This window comes from Scyliorhinus canicula, chromosome 8 (assembly GCF_902713615.1).
Source record: "Scyliorhinus canicula chromosome 8, sScyCan1.1, whole genome shotgun sequence".
NCBI classification, from domain to species: Eukaryota; Metazoa; Chordata; class Chondrichthyes; order Carcharhiniformes; family Scyliorhinidae; genus Scyliorhinus; species Scyliorhinus canicula.
The window spans coordinates 129,401,782-129,425,807 of record NC_052153.1 but is presented as its reverse complement, the minus strand read 5'-3'; the positions used below and the strand labels follow the sequence as shown (position 1 = coordinate 129,425,807).

Here is a 24,026-nt window from a genome sequence, read left to right as displayed (position 1 = left end):
GGAGTTACAACTCAGAAAAAATTTGTTTTTTCCCCCCATTTCTCCCAAAAAGAGATGCATCATTTGGCGTCTAGCTTATCCTTTCAGAACGATCAATTTACCCAACTTTGCATTCTGCTGCATCCCGAATGCCTCAAATGTGACACGGGTGACTGCTGGATCAATCACTGCCTTGTTCAATTTACCATTTCCATCAGCCAGGCTCCAAACAGTAGTGTTAATAATAATCTTTATTATTGTCACAAGTAGGCTTCCATTAACACTGCAATTAAGGTATTGCGAAAATCCCCTCGTCGCCACACTCAGGCACCTGTTCGACACCCATTTGGGTACACTGAGGGAGATTTCAGAATGTCCAAATTACCTAACAACACTTCTTTTGGGACTTGTGGGAGGAAACCGGAGCACCTCGAGGAAACCCATGCAGACATGGGGAGAACGTGCAGCCACCGCACAGAGAGTGACCCAAGGCACGGATCAAACTTGGGACCCTGGCTCTGGGAAGGAACAGTGCCAACCATTGTGCTACCGTTAAGCCCATATAAAAGCAATACCATGAGAAAAAAAGATCCCACCAAGGCAGTCCTTCAGTCAGCACCTCACTGACAACTTTGAACCTCCAGCCACCAAGAGCTATCAGTGTGTCCACAGTGCCAGGTCGACCCAAATGCTTTCCATAACAAACACCTGCAAAAAGGCCATTTTCTCATTCTTTGACAGGATGAGAGTGTCGCTGGCTAGGTCAGCATTTATTTTCCATCCCCAATTAGTGGTGGACAGTTACGTTCTTGCACTGTTGCAGTCCATGTGGTGTTATGTATGCCCACAGTGCTGTTAGGGAGGAAGTTGCAGGATTTTGATCCATATAGCTCCGAGTCAAGTGTGGGTTTGGAGGGGAACCTGGAGGTGCTGTTTCCAGGCATCTGTTGCCCTTGCCCTTCTAGGTCGAAGAGTACATGAGTTTGGAATGTGCTGTCGAAGAAGCCTTGGTGAATTGTTGTAGTGTATCTTGTGAATGGTTCCACCACTGTGCATCAGCGCTGGAGGGAATGAATGTTGAAGTTGGTGGATGGGGTACCAATCAAGCTGACTGCTTTGCTTGAATGGTATCAAGCTTTCCGGAGTGTTATTAGAGCTGCACTCATTCAGGAAACTGGAGAGTATTCCATCACACGCCTGACATGTGCATTGTAGATGGTGGACAGGCTTTGGCGAGTCAGGAGATGAGTTACACTGCACAAAATTCCCAGCCTCTGACCTGCTTGTGGTCACAGTATTTATATGGCTGGTCCTGTTCAGTTTCTGGTCAATGGTAACCTCAAGGATGTCAATATTGAAAATATTGAGTCATCCAGCAATGGGAATGCCACGGAATGTTATGGGGAAATGGTTGGATTCTCTCTCATTGAAGATAGTCATTGTCTCATACTTGTGTGGCATGGATTTTTTTGCCACTTATCAGTCCATGCTTGAATATTTCCGGGTCTTGCTGCATATGAGCACGCACTACTTCAGTATCTGAGGAGTCATGAATGGTGCTGAACATTATGCAATGATCAACGAACATCCCCACTTCTGACCTAAGGAAGATCATTGATAAGAGTATCTGAAGATGGTCCCTCTATCAGGAAACGCTGTGATTGGTTGATGAAAACAACCAAAGGATACAGGATCTAGTCATCTTAATGCTTCCTTTTCTACTAATATTTTTAAGGGAATTTGTTTTGTGTTCCAAGATAAATGATAGAATTGGCATTTCACAGAAAATCAAGCTCCATGTCAGTCTCTCTAACTGAAGATTGTTGTCATGCATCAAGGCAACAGCTGGGGGAGGCAGTGGTGTTTTTACTAGACTAGTAATCCAGAGGCCCAGGTGCTCTGGGGATGTAGGTTCCACTATGGCAGATGGTGAAATTTGAATTCAATAAAAATCTGGAATGAAAAGTCGAATGATGTTCACAAAATCATTGTGTATTGTTATAAAAAACCCATTCAGTTAATTACTGTCCTTTAGGGAAATAAATCTGCCATCCTTACCTGGTCTGGCCTACCTGACCCTCCAAACACCAATGTGGCTGACTCTTCAATGTCCTCTAAAATGGCCTAGCATGCCACTCAGTTCAAGGGTAGCCAGGGATGGGCAATAAATTCTGGCCCAGACAGAGGTGCCCACATCCCATGAATGAATTAAAAAAAAAATCCAAGTCACCAATCGCACAGATAGACTAGCAAAGAAGGAAGCCCTAATGCGTAATCAACTGAAAACCAGATTGTTTCAAATTCTTAAAATGTTCTGCACAGCATTCATTGTGTTCTAGCTTTGGTTTCAAAACATAACAAGGAAGTGCTGAGGGTTTTGGCAAAGGTTGGTATCATGACCGGTACAGGCTTGGAGGGCCGAAGAGCCTGTTCCTGTGCTTTATTGTTCTTTATATAACTGGAGAATTTTGGCTATGGCACTGAACTAGAAGCAGGAAGAAATTTTGGCTGCTTGAGTGTTTGACATTGTTGCTCCAACAACATCCATCAATTCTTCAAGACGCTGGACTGAGTTTTCTTTGAAGTCCCTTAGAATACATTGATGATGGTCATTGAGTTTTGCGCAATTATAGGGTATCACCAGCTAATGTGATAGGATATTATTATTATGGGAGATTTTTGAAGAATGATGCCGTTGATTTTATTTCAAAATACTGGTTCTCATCAAATGATTCATATGAATGACATAATAAAAAAATAATCTATTCAAATTAATGATTGAAGCTTGAGTTGTGACGTAGTGATTCATTACATATGTAGCTGGTATGATAATTACCGGAAAATGCTTCCTTTTAACAGATGTTGAAAACATAAATCAAAAACCCTGGACTGCAACTCAAGTAAATATAAATTGTTGACTTCTGTCTGATTCACAATACTGTAAATGCTATTTGAGACAACTTCACCTCTGAAACATTAAATACGTGTTAAAAGCAATTCTTCACCCTTTTCAATGAAGTTGCAGAGTTGTTGGCTATCTTAGTAACAAGTCTCAAACTGGGCTGGTGCCCTGAATGATCGCTCCTTTAATTTGCTTGGTGTGTGAAGGATAATGAAATTAGCTGTTTTAGTGAAGCTGGGAAATAGTTGCTCACATTCTGCACATCATTTTTCACAAAGCCTTTTCTCTGTAAACGTGAGATCATCCAAAACTTTGCTGTCTTTTCCTTAACTCGCATCAAGACGCATTCCCCCATCATTTGTGTTTATTGAATTAAACTGGCTCGGATCAAGCATTATCTTGTGTTTTCAAATCACTACATGGCCTCATCCCTTCCCATCTCTGTAATCCCCTCCAGCCCCACAACTCCCCAAGATATCTGCACTCATTTAGTTCTATACCTTTGAGCAGCCATTATTTTAATCATTCCATCACTGTGACTCCAGCTGCCTCAGCATGAGGTTCAGGAATTTCCTCCCTACGCCTTGCCACCTCCTAACATTACTTTCCTCCTTGAAGACTCCCTAAAACCTACTTCTTTTGTCATCTGACCTGAAATCTCCTTATATGGCTCACGTTATATTTTGTTTTATAATACTTCTGTGAAGCACCCAGGGAAGTTCTATTATGGTTATAAGAACATAAGAACATAAGAACTAGGAGCAGGAGTAGGACATCTGGCCCCTCGAGCCTGCTCCGCCATTCAATGAGATCATGGCTAATCTTTTGTGGACTCAGCTCCACTTTCCGGCCCGAAAACCATAACCCTTAATCCCTTTATTCTTCAAAAAACTATCTATCTTTACCTTAGAAACATGTAATGAAGGAGCCTCAACTGCTTCACTGGGCAAGGAATTCCATAAATTCACAACCCTTTGGGTGAAGAAGTTCCTCCTAAACTCAGTCCTAAATCTACTTCCCCTTATTTTGAGGCTATGTCCCCTAGTTCTGCTTTCACCCGCCAGTTGAAACAACCTGCCCGCATCTATCCTATCTATTCCCTTCATAATTTTAAATGTTTCTATAAGATCCCCCCTCATCCTTCTAAATTCCAATGAGTACAGTCCCAGTCTACTCAACCTCTCCTCATAATCCAACCCCTTCAGCTCTGGGATTAACCTAGTGAATCTCCTCTGCACACCCTCCAGTGCCAGTACGTCCTTTCTCAAGTAAGGAGACCAAAACTGAACACGATACTCCAGGTGTGGCCTCACTAACACCTTATACAATTGCAACATAACCTCCCTAGTCTTAAACTCCATCCCTCTAGCAATGAAGGACAAAATTCCATTTTCGTTCTTATTCACCTGTTGCACCTGTAAACCAACCTTCTGTGACTCATGCACTAGCACACCCAAGTCTCTCTGAACAGCGGCATGCTTTAATATTTTATCGTTTAAATAATAATCCCATTTGCTGTTATTCCTACCAAAATGGATAACCTCACATTTGTCAACATTGTATTCCATCTGCCAGACCCTAGCCCATTCACTTAACCTATCCAAATCCCTCTGCAGACTTCCAGTATCCTCTGCACTTTTCGCTTTACCACTCATCTTAGTGTCATCTGAAAACTTGGACACATTGCCCTTGGTCCCCAACTCCAAATCATCTATGTAAATTGTGAACAATTGTGGGCCCAACACGGATCCCTGAGGGACACCACTAGCTACTGATTGCCAACCAGAGAAACACCCATTAATCCCCACTCTTTGCTTTCTATTAATTAACCAATCCTCTATCCATGCTACTACTTTGCCCTTAATGCCATGCATCTTTATCTTATGCAGCAACCTTTTGTGTGGCACCTTGTCAAAGGCTTTCTGGAAATCCAGATATACCACATCCATCGGCTCCCCATTATCTACTGCACTGGTAATGTCCTCAAAAAATTCCACTAAATTAGTTAGGCATGACCTGCCCTTTATGAACCCATGCTGCGTCTGCCCAATGGGACAATTTCTATTCAGATGCCTCGCTATTTCTTCCTTGATGATAGATTCCAGCATCTTCCCTACTACCGAAGTTAAGCTCTCTGGCCTATAATTTCCTGCTTTCTGCCTACCTCCTTTTTTAAACAGTGGTGTCACGTTTGCTAATTTCCAATCCACCGGGACCACCCCAGAGTCTAGTGAATTTCGGTAAATTATCACTAGTGCATCTGCAATTTCCCTAGCCATCTCTTTTAGCACTCTGGGATGCATTCCATCAGGGCCAGGGACTTGTCTACCTTTAGCCCCATTAGCTTGCCCATCACTACCTCCTTAGTGATAACAATCCTCTCAAAGTCCTCACCTGTCATAGCCTCATTTCTATCAGTCGCTGGCATGTTATTTGTGTCTTCCACTGTGAAGACCGACCCAAAAAACCTGTTCAGTTCCTCAACCATTTCCTCATTTCCCATTATTAAAACTCCCTTCTCATCCTCTAAAGGACCAATATTTACCTTAGCCACTCTTTTTTGTCTTATATATTTGTAAAAACTTTTACTGTCTGTTTTTATATTCTGAGCAAGTTTACTCTCATACTCTATCTTACTCTTCTTTATAGCTTTTTTAGTAGCTTTCTGTTGCCCCCTAAAGATTTCCCAGTCCTCTAATCTCCCAGCAATCTTTGCCATTTTATATGCTTTTTCCTTCAATTTGATACTCGCCCTTATTTCCTTAGATATCCACGGTAGATTTTCCCTCTTTCTACCGTCCTTCCTTTTTGTTGGTATAAACCTTTGCTGAGCACTGTGAAAAATCGCTTGGAAGGTTCTCCACTGCTCCTCAACTGTTCCACCATAAAGTCTTAGCTCCCAGTCTACCTTAGCTAGTTCTTCTCTCATCCCCCTGTAATCTCCTTTGTTTAAACACAAAACACTATCCAAACACCATCCAAATAAATTGCTCATTGAATACTTTTCAGAACTAATTAATGACTCTACAGTTGCAAAGATTGGATAATGCGCATTTTACCTTTCCTTTAAAAAAAACTAGGACAAAATGAATTCAATTTACCTGGAAACCACTCTGTCAAACAATTGCCGATCCTCTTCCGAGTAACCAGGCCAGTCCCGCTGAACCTCCTTATACACAAAATCCTTCACAGTATAGGAGTTGTCTTTTGAGTTTATATTAGCCACCTATAAGAAAGCAAACTTTTATACCAATGGGAATGGTCATTCTAGATTAACTGTATCTAACAAAATAAAAGTAGGGAAATGCGAAAATATTAGCCTGATTGACTTTGAGCATCCATTTAATGAAAAGTAAAAAAATTAAAATGATCAGTTTGATAAAGCTATTAGCACCCCTTCTGCCAAGAAAGTCATGAGCTTATGTCCACTCCAAGACCGGATAATAAAGTTAAGCCGACAGCCTGTTGCAGTACATAGGCTTTGTGGTTGAAGTAAAATGCACCTGTCCAATAGTTCAGGCAGATTTTATTAGGCTATTTCAAGAACAGGAGTTCACTCGACATTCCAGCTATTTCCTTCCCTTAATTAACATGATTAGGTAATTTGCCAATCATCTTATGGTTGTTCACGAAATCCCTCATGTCTGCTTACTTAAAGGTGAAGTACATTCAGATGTACAACAGTGCTACATAAAGTCAAAACTTTTAAGGAATTTAAAAGAAAATTAAGTTATGTTATACTAGTTCTAAACGAGTTTAGTTTTAAAAGCTCCTTTATCAATAAACTTTTGTATTTAAGAAAAGCTCAACAACAAACTGGTCATGCTCAAGTGTAAATGGAGTTCCTAAAAATACACATCATTTGTGAATTATTTTATATTTTTGAACTCTATCATTTATTGCTGAAGGGAAAAGTTTATTTTAAAAATCCCCATTAGCTAACAAAGAATCAGAAACCAGGGGGCGGATTTTAGGCTCACCTGAAGGAGGCAGGCTTGTAAAATGCATGGGGTGGCCTCTCTGCTGTTCTTTTTGCCTGCACCCAAACGTTCTGGGCCTATTGAGACCCTTAGTGCACATCCTGTCCTGCTGCTACTTTATTTGTGCCAAGCAGGTAGCCCCATAGCTTTTACTGGGTGAGCTGGTATTAGGCAAGTTGGGGTGGGAGTGGGAAAGACTAGTTGTTGGGGGTCCAAGCTATAGGATGAATTGAAAAATTGGTCTTGTTTGGGTTCAGTTACTTGCATCTTGTCTTTGCAATAAAATATATTTATTGCAGCTGTCTCTGCATATGGTATGAATTGTAAAATTAAATTCTTATGTGGGCCAAGTGTGGCACCTGAGAAATTATAGCTTTTCCAATTCGTCATCTCTTTGGGTTGAATGACATTGTCAGGATCATATTGTAATATCTCTTGCCAATCTCCACATTAAACTCATAACCCATAAGTCGTAATAAAATTAGTGAGCATTAAAAGTATGTGGGTTAACCATCACAGATTTATTAAAGGTAAGTCATCTCTTGAGAACTTTAATAAATCTTTTGTTTGTGCCTGACTGAATAGATGGTGGATTATAGTAGGCCTATGGATTTTCAGAAAACGCTCAATAAGCTGTCGCACAAGAGGCTTGACAGAAAAATGCAGGTTAATGGTACAACAAAATGCAACAGCATGGATGAACATTTAAGCTGACGTATACAGCAAACAAAGTCAGAGTAAATGGTGCTGCTCAGACAGTAATTTGTGTAACTCAGGAGTCAGTGCTAGGTCCACTTTTATTCCTGATATATGATTAGGACTTGGGTATAGGTAACAGTAGAGAAATTGTGACACAAAACTTGACAAATTCGAAAATAGCAAGGACGTCAGAATTGGCTGACCTGACATTTGCAATTTAATTTGGTAAGTGTGGCGAAACACATTTTAAGAAAAATAAGGAATGAGTGTATACACATGGAAAGACACCAAGCATTGTGGTAGAACACAAACACCCAGGAGTTCAAATAAATAGACAATATGCTGAAGTGCAAATACTAACAGATAACAACCAACAACATTGTATTTCTTTGGGAATGTCTACGAATGTTATTTATATGGACTTGAAGAAGGTAAAGTCCCTCATAAGAGCTAAAGTTGAAGTTTGTGGAATTGTGGAGGATACAAATAATGGGCAGGCACTCTAATTGGCAGGATGTTATAGTGGCATCCTACAAGGATCTATGTTGGGGCCTCAACTAGTCACAAGATTTTTAATGACTTATTTGATGGAACAAAAACCCATATTTCCAAATTTGCTGATGACACAAAGATGTGCATTATTATAATTGTAAAATTACAAAGAAATGCTGACAGATTAAATGAATGGGCAAAACTGGGCAAATACATTTCAATGTAAACAAATGTGAGGTCATCCACTTCAATCTAAAAAGGACAGAACAGGGTGCATTTGAATGGTGGAAAGCTGGAAACAACAAAAGTCCAGGAATATAAGTCAGACAAAATGTCTTGAACAGGCACAGAAAATAGCTAAAAGGGTTAATGTCCTTAGACCTAGAGGGTCAGAATACAATGGAATAGAAATCATGCTTCAGCTATCCATGCCCTGTTTGGATCACACTTGAAGTACACTGATCGGTTCAGGTTACCACACTTTTAGGAAAGATATGCTAGCCTCCAAGGGAGTGCAGTGTGGATTTACCAGGATTATACCTGGGCTCAAAGGGTTAAATTCGGAGGCAAGATTGCACAACCTTGATCAAAAAGGTATTCTGCCTACCACATAATTGTGCAATGTAGTGCACGAATGTGAGTGCTTACAGTGCCAAGTACTTAGGCCATATGCCCCAATGACTGCTGATCAAATCAAACAACATGTTCCTTTGGTTGTTCATAATGGCCAGAGTACAGACCGTACTCAACCAGTCACACTTGCAAAAACAAAATGTATACAGGGTGATTCCACAATTGGGTAGCACTTGCTGAACAATGCTGAATACTCTTAATTTAAGATGATGTGGAGATGCCAGCGCTGGACTGGGGTGGACACAGTAAGAAGTCTTACAACAGCAGGTTAGAGTCCAACAAGTTTGTTTCGAATCACTAGCTTTCGGAGCGCAGCTCCTTCCTGATGAAATGTAGTAGAAAAAGGCTTTAAAAGTAATCGCTAAGGAAGGAGAATTGGTATTCCTAGGAAATAAGCTAATTAATCAAAACCATACTCAAAATGAAAAAACATCTATTTAGTACAGAAATTATTCCAAGGGAAGGCAAATGAACTGCAATGGTTCAGAGCAGGAGTTAATCCTCTGGGAACTAACAATTGATCTCCAGGATATAATCCAGGAGATAAATCATAGGGACATTTAAAAAAAAGTGTGCATGAATTTTTTGTTTTCACTATAAAAGTATTGGAGATAGTATAAAAAAGCTGTCCAACGGGAAGTCAAGCATTGTAATCAAGTAATTTTGCTTTCCAATTGCTTGGGAAAGCAGTGCTCTGCAAGGCAGGTATGTTTGATGACCAACAGCGATAGTGTGGTGGCGAAGAGGTTGGATCCAGGAAATCATTTGATGAAATGTCCAGTGCATAGTTGGTAACCCTAGTTCAGACAAATTCAGCAAGGAAATAAAAAGTTGCAATCTTCATGAATAATAATGATGATAATAATAATATTTATTAGTGTCACAAGTGGCTTACATTAACACTGCAATTAAATTACTGTGAAAATCCCCTAGTCGCCACACTCGGGCACCTGTTCGACAAGTGTGCACCCCCTATGGAAGAGCAAGTAATCACTTATGTAAATTAGAAAAAAGAACTCTTTCGGTGCAAGAATTATCCAATTTAAGCCTTCCTCTGTTTGATAACTAGTGTAGTATTGTGCTCACTACTTGCTTAGCTGCTGTGTTATTTTAATAAGCTTTTCACACAAGAAATGATTGGAAACTCCAATCTCAGCCCTAACATTCGAAGCGCCAAGCAAGCATAGGCAAAGCATTTATCCCCACAAATAAATTATTTCTGGTTGCCTTCTCCTGTAATTGGTTGAATCAAAGGAATCAGGATTTTATAATTTCTATAGTAAAATATGCCTGATTTAGAATCCTGCAAAATTCTAATTTAGATCAAAAAGACTAAAATGTAATTGGTTATGAAATAAAGAACAAAGAACAATACAGCACAGGAACCGGCCCTTTGGCCCTCCAAGCCTGCACTGACCATGGTACCTGCCTAAACTACAACCGTATGCATGCTTGGAGTCCGTATCCTTCCATTCCTACCCTATTCATATATTTGTCTAGATGCCCCTTAAATGCTCCTATCTTACCTGTTCCCACCACCTCCCCAGGCAGCACGTTCCCTATATTTACCAGAGTGTAAAAAAAATATGCCTCGCACATCTGTTCTAAACTTTTCCTCACTTACTTTAAACCTATGTTCCTGTGTACTTGACTCTCCTACCATAGGAAAGAGCATACTTTGAGACATTCCAAGTGTAGCCAGTTACTTAGGCAAATGTGGTTACCAATCTGCACACAGAATATGCATATGGTACAGAAGGCAGCCATCCAGCTCAAGCTAGCTTGCTGCAAAAAGTTAGTTGTTCCCACTCCCCCTCCTTTTCTCGCAGTCCTGTTAATTTTGCCTCTTTAGGTGCTTCCCCAATTCCCCTTTGAAAGTTATGATCACATTTGCCTCCACCACCCCTTCAGGCAATCCATTGCTGATCGAATCACCCAGACTCAAAAACATTAGCTCTGTACTCTCTCTACAGATGCTGTCAGACCAATTTTCAGCATTTTCTATTTTATTGGAAATTGCAACCAGTTGCTGTGAAAAACTGCTTTTGCTCATGTCACTGTTGGTTCTTTTGCCATCCACAGAAGTCTGTGCTCTGTGGTTCTAAACCTTTCGGCATTTGGAAAGTTTCTATATGAGTTCTGTCCAAGATCCTTCTTGATTTTGAGCACTGCTATCAAAGCTCCTCTCACAGATCACAGAAAAATACAGTGCAGAGTCCACCCTTTGGCCTATCAATTCTGCAACGACACGTAAAAAACACCTGACCTACATAACTAATCCCATTTGCCAGCATTTGGCCCATAGCCTTGAATGCTTTGACATGCCAAGTGCTCATCCAGGTACTTTTTAAAGGACGTGGGGCAACACGTCTCCACCACCCTCCCAGGCAGCGCTTCCAGACCACCACCACACTCTGGGTAAAAACTCTGGGTTTTCCTTCAAATTCCCCCTACACCTCCTGCCCCTCACCTGGAACTTGTGTCCCCTCGTGGCTGACCCTTCAACTAACGGGAACAGCTGCTCCCTATCCAACCTGTGTATGCCTCTCATAGTCGTGTACACCTCGATCAGGTCACCCTTCATGTCTTCTCTGCTCCAGTGAAAACAACCCAAGCCTATCCAACCTCTCTTCATAACTTTATTGTTCCATCCAAGGTAACATTCTGGTGAATCTCCTCTGCACCCCCTCCAGTGCAATCACATCCTTCCTACAATGTGGCAGCCAGAATTGCACCAAGTACTCCAGCATGGCCTCACCAAAGTTCTATAGAGCTCCAACATGACCTCCCTGCTTTTGTATTCTGTGTCTTGATTGGTAAAGGCAACGTCCCATATGCCACTCCATTAACCTGCCCTCCCGCCTTCAGAGATTAATGGACAAACAAGTCAAGGTCCCTTTGTGTGTCATACCATTCACTGAACACTTACTTGTCAAATGACTCCTTCCAAAGTGCATCAACTCACACTTTTCAGGGTTAAATTGCATCTGTCACTTCTCCGCCCATTTGACCATCCTGTCTATATTTTCCTGTAACCCAAGACACTCTACTTCACCGTTGACCCGTTGACCCCCCCCCAACCCCCAGTCAATCTTGTGTCACCCTCAAGCTTGCTGATCCTACCCCCCAGGTAGTCATCTATGTCCCTTATATAAATGACAAACAATAGGGGACCCAGCACAGATTCCTGTGGTATGCCACTGGACACTGGCTTCCAGTCACTAATGCAGCCATCTGCCATCACCCTCTATCTCCTACAACTAAGCCAATATTTGAATCGACCTCATCAAATTATCCAGTATCCCATGTGCATTTGCTTTCCATAGATGTCTCCCATGTGGGATCTTGTCAAAGGCTTTTCTGAAATCCATATCAACTGCACTACCCTCATCTACACACTTGGTCACATGCCCAAAAAATTCAATCAGGTTTGTTAGGCATGACCTTCCTATGACAGAGCCATGCTGACTATCCCCAATCAAAGATTGCCTCTGCAAGTGGAGATAAAGATTCTCATTCAGAATTTTCTCCAATAGTTTCCCTATCACGGACACGAGACTCACTTGTCTGTAGTGCCTCGGCTTATCTCGACAACCCTTTTTAAATAGTGGAACCACGTTCGCTGTTCTCCAGTCCTCTGGCACCTCCCCTGTGGCCAGAGAGAAAGTAAATAACTGGGTTAGAACCCCTTCAATCTCCTCCCTTGTCTCCCACAGCAGCCTGGGACACCTTCATCCAGTCAAAGAACAATACAGCACAGGAACAGGCCCTTCAGCTCTCCAGGCCTGCACCGGTCATGATATCACCCTTGGCCAAAACCCTCAGCACTTCCTAGTGTTGTATCCCTCTACACCAGGGGTGGGCAAACTTTTCCGTGCAAGGGCCACATTCAGAAATTCACAATTTTAAAGGGCCACATAGTATATTAAGTAAAATAATTACTTCACCCGGTTATGATTCTGGGCGCCTCATATAGAACATAGAACAGTACAGCACAGAACAGGCCCTTCGGCCCTCGATGTTGTGCCGAGCAATGATCACCCTACTCAAGTCAACGTATCCACCCTATACCAGTAAGTAACCCAACAGCCCGCCCCCATTAACCTTAAAAAAAATTAAAACAATTTTTAAAAAAATAATTTTTAAAAAAAAATTTTTTTTTTTTTAATGACTTGGTGGGCCGCATAAAGACCTTTGGCGGGCCGCATGTGGCCCGCGGGCCATAGTTTGCCCACTCCTGTTCTACACCCATCCTATCCATGTATTTGTCGAGATGCCTTTTGAATGGCGTTAATGTATCTGCTTCCACAACCTCCCCTGGCAGCATGTTCCAGGCACGCACCATCCTCTGTAAAAAAAAACACCTGCTTTGCACATCTCCTCTAAACTTTTTCCCACAAACCTTAAACCTATGACCCCTGGTGACTGACCCCTCCACCCTGGGAAAGAGTGCCTGCCCATCCACTCTATCCATGCCCCTCAATCTTGTAGACCTCTATCAGGTCGCCCCACAACCTCAGTCGTTCTAATGAAAACAGCATCTCTGCATAGCTTTTTTTTTCCCAATTAAGGGGCAATTTAGCGTGGCCAATCCACCTACTCTGCACATTTTTGGGTTGTGGGGGCGAAACCCACGCAGACACGGGGAGAATGTGCAAACTCCACACGGACAGTGACCCAGAGCCGGGATCGAACCTGGGACCTCAGCGCCGTGAGGCGGTTGTGCTAACCACTAGGCCACCGTGCTGCCCTTAATATATCTCCGCATAGCTAACATCTTCCAAGTCAGGCAACATCCTGGTAAACCTCCTCTATTCCCTCTCCAGAGCCTCCACATCCTTCTGGTAGTGTGCTGACCAGAATTGTGCGCAATATTCCAAGTGCGGCCGTACCAAGGTTCTATTCAACTGTACCAAGGTTCTATTCAACTGTAGCACGGCTTGCCAGTTTTTACACTCAATGCCCCATCCAATGAAGGTAAACATTCCATATGCTACATTATCCACTTGTGTTGCCACTTTCAAAGATCTATGGACCGTACGCCAAGTTCTCTGACTGTCTATATTCCTAAGAGTTTTGCCATTTACTATATATTTCCCCTCCATGTTAGACCTACCAAAATGCATTACCTCACATTTGTCTGGATTAAACTCCCCTGGAGATTTGTCCACTTTTAAGCCTGCCAACACCTTGCCTATATCAATTTGTTCAAGAACCTCTGTCTCTCTCCCGAGTTTCATACCTGCCTCCTCATTCTCTTGGGTGAAGACAGGTGTCTAGTATTCGTTCAACACCCTACCAATGTCCTCTGCCTCCACCCACAGATTTCCCCCCTTTGTCTTATGGGCCCTACTCTTTCCCTGTCTATCCTCTAACCTTAAGAGTTTCTCAACCTTCTCTTCCCCAACAGAAAATAACCCAGCTTCTCCAAACTAAGCACATAATCAAAAACATTCAGCCCTAGAATTGGTCTCTTAAATCCTTTCTATGTCCTCTCTAAAACTTTCACATCCTTCCTTAAATGCAGTGCTTATAATTCAACATGGTACTCCAGTTGAAGCCAGATCAGTGTTTAAAGGTTCATCATTACTTCCTTGCTTTTATACTCTATGCCTCTATTTTTAAGCCCAGGACGCCACATGTCTTATGAAACACTTTCTCAACCTACCCCAGCACTTTCAATGATTTGTGTTCATAAAGCCCTAGGTCTTTGACTCTGGTTTAGAATTGTACTTTCATTTTATATTGCATCTCTTCAGTCTTCTGACCAAAATGTATCAATTCACACTTTCCTGCATTAAATTTCATCTACCACATAACCACACATCCCACCTGCCTGTTTATTTCCTCCTGAAGTCCATCACTGCCCTGCGAAGTTTTGCGTCATTATACGGCGGAAAGTCCAAGCCATTAATGTAGACCAAGAAAGGGACTTCCGGTGGCGGCGATGTTCGAGTGAGCCGCACATTCGGCGGGCTCTCACTCCGGCGGGGCTTTGCAGCTGATTCCCCGCGATAGCGGGACCACGGGGCGGCAAAAAGGCTGCCGTGAAAGAAGAGGAGAGCGGGCTGCAGCGGATGGAATCGTGGGAGGCCAGCAGGTAGAGGAAGAAAGAGAGAGAGAGAGAGAAGGAGGCAAGGAGGAAACTGACCTGAAGGGTAAGATGGCGGACCCACGGACCTTCCTTCCTCCAGGACAAGGAAAAAAAGTTTGGAGTTGCTGAGGCGGGACAGCTTGGACCCACTTCAGATGCCCAGAAGGTAAGATTTAAGGAGCTGGGCGAAGGAAGGCGGCAGCGAAGGTGCTGAGGAGCGGGCTGCGGCACATGGAACAACAGGATTCCAGAAGGCAGAAGAAGAAGGAGAAAAAGGGACAGAGACAAGGACCTGAAGAAAATTACCTGGGACCTAAGATGGCGGACACACGGACCCCGGACTCAGCAATCCAGCAGGCGCTGGATAACATGCTCCAGGTAATGAAGTCCAGTTTTGAAGCGCTGAAGCGGGACAGCTTGGACCCAATCCAGAAAGCGGTGGATCAGCTGAACCAGAGGCTGGACGCCCAGGATGTTAAAGTTAAGGAGCTGGGAGAGGCGGTGGAGGAGCAGGCGGATGCGCAAACAGTTGCAGCGCTAGAAGTTGACGGCCTGAAAGAGCGGCAGAGAAGACTGCTGGACAGAGTGGAGAAGCTGGAGAATAGAGTCCGCAGGAACAATCTGAGGATGGTCGGCCTCCCGGAGGGGGCTGAGGGAGCTGATGCTGCAGCGTTTGTAGCAGACCTGCTGAAGCAGCTGATGGGGGCCGAAGCCTTTCCGTGACCGCTGGAGCTGGAGCGGGCACACAGAGTGCAGGCAAGGCAGGGGCGGCCGGGCGGACCCCCCCCGCCCGATGGTGATTAAGTTCCACAGGTTCGTGGACAAGGAGCGGGTGCTGCAGTGGGCAAAGAGCGCCAGGAGCAGCACGTGGAACAGTGTTCTCCGCATTTATCAGGACCTAAGCCAGGTGGTGGCTCGGCGGCGAGCAGCCTTTAAGAATGTCAAGGAGGTGCTGTTCAAGAAGCACGTGAAGTTTGGTCTGCTGTTCCCAGCTCGGCTATGGGTCACGCACCAGGGTCAACACCACTACTTTTCCGAGCCCGAAGAAGCGATGGATTTTGTGAGGGACCTGGGGCTGGTCCCGAAAGGAGGCCCCGAGGATTTCTGTGGGAAGGAACGCCGAATGTGCCTGGACTGCTGCTCAATGGTTTGCTGGGCCAAAGGGGCCAAGTGGAACATTTGAGACTCTTTCCTTTGTTCATGGACATTTATGTGCTTTTTCTCTTTTTTCTGTGTTTTTTTTTCCTGTTTGGGCTGGTTTGTGCTTTTTGTGCAGCTCGCGGAAGACACTGGAGCCGGCTTGCCCCAGTGGGTGGGGAGGAGGACGGGGAAACAATGGGAATGAGACAGGAAGGTGCTGGAGTGTTGAGTCACCGGGCTAGCAGATTGGCTAGTCAAGGGAGTCAGATGGGGGGGGGGGGGGAAAGAAGTTACAGCCAGTAGGTGGCAGGGGTGGGGGTATCGGGGGATGGGGTTAGGGGAGGGGGGGGGGGTTGTTCTGCTGACGGGAGAGGGACTTGAAATAGGCTCTGGAAAGGAGGTCGAGGGTGGAGGCAGCCAAAGGGCGGGCCAGGAATGGCACAACGCACGGGCCAGGGGCCAGCCCGAGAAAGGCTATGGTTGACCGGCGGGGGGGGGGGGGGGGGGGGGGGGGGGGGGGGGGGATGTGCCCCCCGACCAGGCTGATCACCTGGAACGTCAAGGGACTGAATGGGCCGGTTAAGAGGGTGCGGGTGTTCGCGCACTTGCGGGCCCTGAGGGCGGACGTAATTATGTTGCAGGAGACACATCTGAAAGTGTCGGACCAGACCAGGCTAAGGAAGGGCTGGATTAGCCAGGTCTTCAACTCGGACTTGGACTCGAAGTCCAGAGGGGTGGCAATCATGATTAACAAGCGCGTGCAATTTGAGGCAGAGGGCATATACGCAGACAGGGGGGGCAGATACCTGATGGTACGGGGCAGACTGGAGGGGAGAAGAGTGGTGCTGGTGAATATATATGCCCCGAACTGGGATGACGTGGACTTCATTAAAAGAGTGCTGGGGAAGATCCCGGACTTGGATTCTCACAGGCTAATAATGGGAGGGGACTTTAACATGGTCCTTGACCCGACTTTGGATCGGTCGTGTCCCAGAACGGGTAGACTCTCAGCAATGGCAAGGGAGCTGAAAGGGTTTATGGAGCAAATGGGGGCAGTGGACCCCTGGAGAGATAGACAGCCAACAGGAAGGGGCTACTCGTTTTACTCGCACGTCCATAAAGTATATTCCTGGATAGATTTCTTTGTACTAAGCAGGGACTGTATGGGGGAGGTAAAGAACATGGAATATTCAGCAATTACCATTTCAGACCATGCCCCGCATTGGGTGGACCTGCAGTTCGGGGGAGCGAGCTATCAACGCCCGCAATGGAGGCTAGATGTGGGACTGCTGTCGGAGGAGGGGATCTGCGAGAGGCTTCGGAAATGTATAAAAAATTACCTGCAGGTGAATGGCACGGGGGAGGTCTCAGCGGCGACCTTGTGGGAGGCGCTAAAGGCAGTAGTGCGGGGGGGAGCTGATTTCAATTGGGGCCCACAGAGCCAAGGCAGACCGGGCAGAGATGGATAGATTGGTCAGGGAAATGGGTCGGATAGATGAAGAGCACGCGGAGTCCCCGGGGGAGGTTTTACTCAGGGAGAGGCAGAGACTACAGGCGGAACTGGGGGCACTATCCACGAGCAGGGCCGTGGAACAGCTTAGGAAGGCGAGGGGAGTGGTGTTCGAGCATGGGGAAAAGGCTAGCAGACTGTTAGTGCAGCAACTCAGGAGGAGGGAGGCGGCCAGGGAAATAGGTAGAGTGAGGGACGAGGGGGGGCGCAAAGTGGAGGACCCGGCAGAATTGAATAGGGTATTCCGGGACTTCTATCGTAAGCTGTATACTTCGGAGCCGCCGGAAGAACTGGAGGGGATGAAAAGGTTTCTGGACGGGTTAACATTCCCAACAGTTGGTGGGGGGCGAGTGGAAGAGCTGGGGGCCCCGATTAGAGTAGAGGAGGTATTGGGGGGCCTTAAGGCTATGCAGTCGGGGAAGTCCCCGGGGCCGGATGGATACCCAGTAGAGTTTTATAGGAAGTTCTCTGAGCTGGTGGGCCCGGTCTTGGCGAGGGTTTTCAATGAGGCAAGGGACAGAGGGACCCTGCCGCCGACAATGTCACAAGCCACCATATCTCTGATATTGAAGCGGGGTAAAGACCCGGAGACGTGCGGGTCCTACAGGCCAATCTCCGATTAATGTAGACGCCAAGCTCCTGGCAAAGGTACTGGCGGGTAGAATGGAGGACTGTGTACCGGAGGTGATTGGGGAGGATCAAACGGGGTTCGTGAAAGGTAGGCATCTGGCGGCCAATCTGAGGAGATTGCTCAATGTGATAATGATGCCCCCGGCGGGTAGAGAGGTGGAGGTAGTGGTGGCAATGGACACCGAGAAGGCCTTTGGGAGTGGGACTATCGATGGTAGGTGCTCGGACGGTTTGGGTTCGGGGAGGGATTGGTGGATTGGATCAAATTATTATATCAGGCCCCGAGGGGCAGCGTCAGGACCAACAGAGAAGTGTCGGAGTACTTTAGGTTGTACCGAGGGACCAGACAGAGCTGCCCGCTCTCCCCGCTGCTGTTTGCGCTGGCCATAGAGCCGCTGGCGATTGCACTGAGAGCCGCAGAGGGTTGGAAGGGGATGGTGAGGGGCGGGGTTGAACACAGGGTTTCTCTTTATGCAGACGACCTGCTCCTGTACGTGTCGGACCCAGTGGCCGGGATGGGAACTATACTGGGAATGCTGAGGAAGTTCGGCCAGTTCTCAGGATACAAATTAAATACGGTCAAGAGTGAAATGTTTGTAGTACAGGCAAGGGGCCAGGAGAACAGATTGAGGGGGCTACCATTTAGGCTGGTTGAGGAAAATTTCCGGTATTTGGGAATCCAGGTGGCACAAGACTGGGGCAGGCTGCATAAGTTAAATTTGGCCAGGGTGGTGGAGCAAATGAAGGGAGAGTTTCGGAGATGGGATGCACTCCCGCTGTCGCTGGCAGGGAGCGTGCAGACTGTAAAGATGACAATCTTCCCTCTATTTTTGTTTATTTTCAGTGCCTCCCGATCTTTATCCCACACTCCTCCTTCAAAAGAGTTAACGGGCTGATCATGAGCTTTGTCTGGGCGGGAAAATCCCCGCGGGTGAAGGCGGCGATGTTGGAGAGGAACAGCAGCGAGGGAGGGCTGGCTTTGCCGAGTCTGATCAATTATTACTGGGCGGCCAACATCGCTATGATAAGGAAGTGGATGGTGGGTACGGGGTCTATTTGGGAGCGGGTGGAGGCGGCTTCGTGCAGGGGCTCCAGCTTGGAAGCCCTGGTCACTGCTCCTCTACCGCTGCCGCCGGCCAAGTACACCACCAGCCCGGTAGTGGTGGCGACCCTGCGGATATGGGGCCAGTGGAGGAGGCATGTGGGGGAGATGGGGGCGTCTGTCTGGGCGCCAATCTGCGACAACAATTGGTTTGCCCCCGGCAGTATGGATGGGGGGTTCAGAGTATGGCGGCGAGCAGGGGCGGGAAGGGTGGGTGATATGTTCCTGGAAGGGAGCTTAGCGAGTTTGAGGAGCTTGGAGGAGAAATTTGGGTTGGTAAGGGGAAATGATTTTAGATACCTACAGTTGCGGGACTTTGTTCATAGACAGGTCCCATCTTTCCTGCGCCTCCCGCCAATGGGGATCCTCGACAGAATAGTCTCTAGGAGGGAAGAAGGGGAGGGCAGAGTCTCGGGTATATATAAGGTGCTCATGAGGGAGGAAGGGTCCCAGACAGAGGAACTGAAACTTAAATGGGAGGAGGAGCTAGGCGGGAAATGGAGGATAGGCTGTGGGCAGAGGCCCTGAGTCGGGTAAATTCGACTGCAACATGTGCTAGGCTTGGGCTGATCCAATTTAAGGTCGTTCACCGGGCCCATATGACGGTGGCTCGGATGAGCAAATTTTTCGGGATAGAGGACAAATGCGCTAGGTGCGCGGGAGGGCCAGCGAACCATGTTCACATATTTTGGGCATGCCCTAAGCTGAGGGGGTACTGGGAGGGATTTGCGGGGGTCATGTCCCAGGTGCTAAAAACAAGGGTGGTGATGAGTCCAGGGGTGGCAATTTTTGGGGTTTCGGAAGACCCGGGAGTCCAGGGGGAGAAAGAGGCCGATATGTTGTCCTTTGCTTCCCTGATAGCCCGGCGACTAATATTATTGGCGTGGAGGGACTCAAAGCCCCCGAAGACTGAGTGGTGGCTTGCGGACATGTCGAGTTTCCTGGGGATGGAACAAAATCAAGTTCGCCTTGAGGGGATCTGTGCAGGGGTTCACCCGGAGGTGGCAACCATTTATTGACTTCTTTGCGGGAGAGTGAGCGTCAGCAGGGGGGTGGGGGGGAGGGGGATAGAGTAGAGTAGGAGGGAAAATATGGCAGGTAGTACCGGGAGGGGAGCGGGCTTGTGCAATATGTTACGATGGAAGTATTGAAAGTACGTGGATGTTTGCACATTTTTGCCTTTTTTGCTTTCTTTCTGATGATGTCTGTAACTGTTTATAAAGCCAAAAACTACCTCAATAAAATTGTTTATTTAAAAAAAAAAATGTAGACCAAGAAAAACAGGAGCCCTAGTATTAATCAGTGGAGAACACAATTGCCTTATTCCGGTCCAAAAATTCACCACTACGCCATTTTTGGTCACTTGGCTAATTTGTATTCATGGTGTCACAGTTCCTTTTTATTTAATCTGCAAGATTCCAGGGGAATCCTTACATTGGGCTTTCTTACTAATTAATAAAAACATTTATGAAATGAAATGAAAATCGCTTATTGTCACGAGTAGGCTTCAATTAAGTTACTGTGAAAAGCCCCTAGTCGCCACATTCCGGCGCCTGTTCAGGGAGGCTGGTACGGGAATTGAACCGTGCTGCTGGCCTGCCTTGGTCTGCTTTAAAAGCCAGCGATTTATCCCAGTGTGCTAAACCAGCCCCTGATTGACTGATTGATGATTGACTGTACTTTTCTTTAATTTCATTGTTACACTTTATTTTACAATGAACTATTTTATTCCTGCTGGTGATACATCCAGGGTTAAAGTAACTGAGAGGAGAGGATTTGAAATGCAGAGGTTAAGTGTTGCATTGACTAATGGAGTAGTACCTGGGCATGCACAGGGAGTAGTTAGGTGGAGATCACACTTCCACCCAGGGTGTAATAGTAATCCTGTTACGCTTTGATACTGCTGCTCACCCATTATGCATCAAATCTTACTTATACAAATTGTCACCATCACCAATAAGGGTCATCACTTTGAATATTTCAGAATGAGAATAAGAGGCTAGTGGGTTAATTGATTGATATCTCGAATTCTAACAGTCGTTTCAACTTTACTGGCAAACCTATTTTGTGGCATTTACTCAAAGGCCTTTTTGAAGCCTACATGGACATCATGCACTCTCCTCATTAACCCTCTCCGTTACTTTTGGATGCCCAAATAGACATCATGCACTTTCTTCATTAACACTCTCTGTTACTTATCAAAAAACTCAAATCATATTATTTAAACATGACTTGCCTTCAACAAAGTGAAGTCATGCACTGTTTGAGAAGGCAGGCTACAGGCATGGAAGATTGTATATTAAAAACAAAAACTAGGTTTTGGATGTCACAACAAAGACTGTTTTAGCCAGATACAACAAGGAACGGTTTGTCTAATCCTCGTCCCATCAGAGTGATGAGGGCCATTAAGCATTTAGTAATTTTACTGCAAGTGGGCATAGAAAGAGATACCTGCAGAGAATATACTTCTAAAACAGAGACAGCCAATGTAAATTGACAGACATGAGTGAATTCCTGCACAAGGCCTGCTGGATAAATCCGTGCACCACCTTACTGTTTCCACACCTCTGAAATAATTCATAAAACAAATCCACGATCAAAGTCAGTAACATTTTAGTAACCAGTTAAAATAATTACTCTACTACAACTTTAATGCACTATTAATCATTTTCTACATTAAAGTCAAGGCATAAATACCTATTGTATATATTTAGAGCCGATGAATGGAGTGACATTTCATAGAAAGGTGCATTTAAAACTGCTCCATCAGGCTCTGGCTTCAGCAAATTCCATTTTCAGAGCTAACAGGGACATATAATAAACATACTAATGTTTGCTCCAAAGAATCAGCACCAGCACAGTTTTGAGAGGTAACATGCATTCCTACACCCTTTGGGTAGGTACATTTGTTTTCTCTTATGGAAATAATCTGCACCAGTTGGAAGTAGGGTTTCTATATACCCAAGTTAGAAAAGCAACCATCATTTCATGTTCTAAAAGCCTCCAGCTTCAGCTAAACACAAATCAATAAATATAGCCTCAAACCAACTGTTGTTCCTCGGTGATCCACTGTACTTTGTAGAGCATTTAAAGCCACCCTGATAATGCAATTCTGCTCCAATTCTAGATGATCTCCCAAAACCCTCCCCGCAACACCCTGTCCTAGATATTTTTAAATCCTGAATGTTTGCCCAATCGTTAAAAAAAGTTTCCTATCCCCAGAGATAAGTTTCTCAGTCCCAGCAAGCAAATGGCTTACCACATGCTCAAGCTCACTCAATCTTCAACCCTGCTTCATTTTAACACTGCACTTGGACTCGATTTCTATTTGCAGTACAGTGGACTAAATTTTAATGTATATATCCTCAGGACATGGTTAAAAAGCAAGCACAAATGTACATGTGAGGTGTATGCACATGACGTGCGCCATGGACAGTCCTAGATCTTGCTCTTCTCACACCTCCAACTCAGCCCGTAATTATTCGACAACATTAGTGCATTAGATATAAAGTTTGGCTTCTAAAGTAAACCAAACTACTCTGGTTATAAATAAACTACGTAAAATACTTGACTGTATGTTGACCTCGCGGTAGCAGCATAGGAACAGTTGTCCTGAAGTCAGAAAAGGCTACATTATACTGCAGTTTCCAAAACCTCTCCTCCAACACTTCCATACATAGCCAAAACCAGGTCCGTTGGCATTGAATGTTTATATGATATACAGTTACACTATGGCAGCTATGACTTGGCAAATACTGTACAAGATTTACACCACTTCCAAGTAGGGAAGGCAAACCAAGTGGTATTGTCATATTTTGTTTAATTGTATGAGCTACATCTCAACACTTTGCATTCTGCCTTGCCCTCAAGTAATGCTATGGTAGCTAAACTTGCTAATGACAGGTGAGGTGAGAGCGCCGTTGAAATTAAGGCAGCATTTGACTGAATGTGGCATCATCAAGGTGCCCTAACCAAACTGAAGTCAACGGGAATCAGTGGAAAACTCTCCGCTGGTTGAAGTCATATCAGGCAAAAAGGAAAATGGTTGTGGTGGTTGGAGGTCAATCATCTCAGCTCCAGGACATCACTGCAGAGTTCCTCAGGGTAGTGTTTGTGGAAGACCGCACAATGTTCAACACCGTTCACAACTCCTCAGATAATGAAGCAGTCCATGTCCAAATGCAGCAAGACTTGGACAATATCCAGGTTTAGGCTGACAAGTGGCAAGTTACATTCCCACCACATAAGTGCCAGGCAATGACCATTTGCTACAAGGTATGATCTAACCACCGCCCCTTGACATTCAATGTTATTACCATCGCTGAATCCCCCACAATCAAAATCCTGGGGGTTACCATTGATCAGCAACTGAACTGGACTAGCCACATTAATACTGTGGTTACCAGGACAGGTCAAAGGCGAGAAATCCTACGGCAATGAACTCACGCTTGTCCACCATCTACAAGGCACAAGTCAGGAGCGCAAGGAATACTTTCCACTTGCCTGGATGAGTGCAGCTCCAACAATATTTAAGCAGCTCGATACCATCCAGGATCAACGAACAGTGGCAGCTTCCAAACCCATGACCACTACCATCTAGAAGGACAAGTACAGCAGATACCTGGGAACTCCACCACCTGGAGGTTCCCCTCCAAGTCGTTCCCTTACTGTCACTGGGGCAACATAGAACAGCACAGGCCCTTCAGCCCACGATGTTGTGCCGACCATTTATCCTAATCGAAGATCAACCTAACCTACACCCCCCTTCAATTTACTGCTGTCCATGTACTTGTCTAAGAGTCTCTTAAATGTCCCTAATGACACTGACTCCACCACCTCTGCTGGCAGTGCATTCCACATACCCA

The 24,026-nt window shown here is 45.3% G+C and overlaps 1 protein-coding gene across 1 annotated transcript in view; it reads right to left on the bottom strand.

Moving 5' to 3' along the window:
* ell2 (elongation factor for RNA polymerase II 2) overlaps window positions 1-24,026 on the bottom strand; it is a 213,132-nt gene that overhangs the window by 55,035 nt on the left and 134,071 nt on the right. Inside the window, 1 exon segment of the mRNA XM_038805237.1 lies at window positions 5,983-6,107. Coding sequence (XP_038661165.1) covers window positions 5,983-6,107 — 125 coding nt within the window.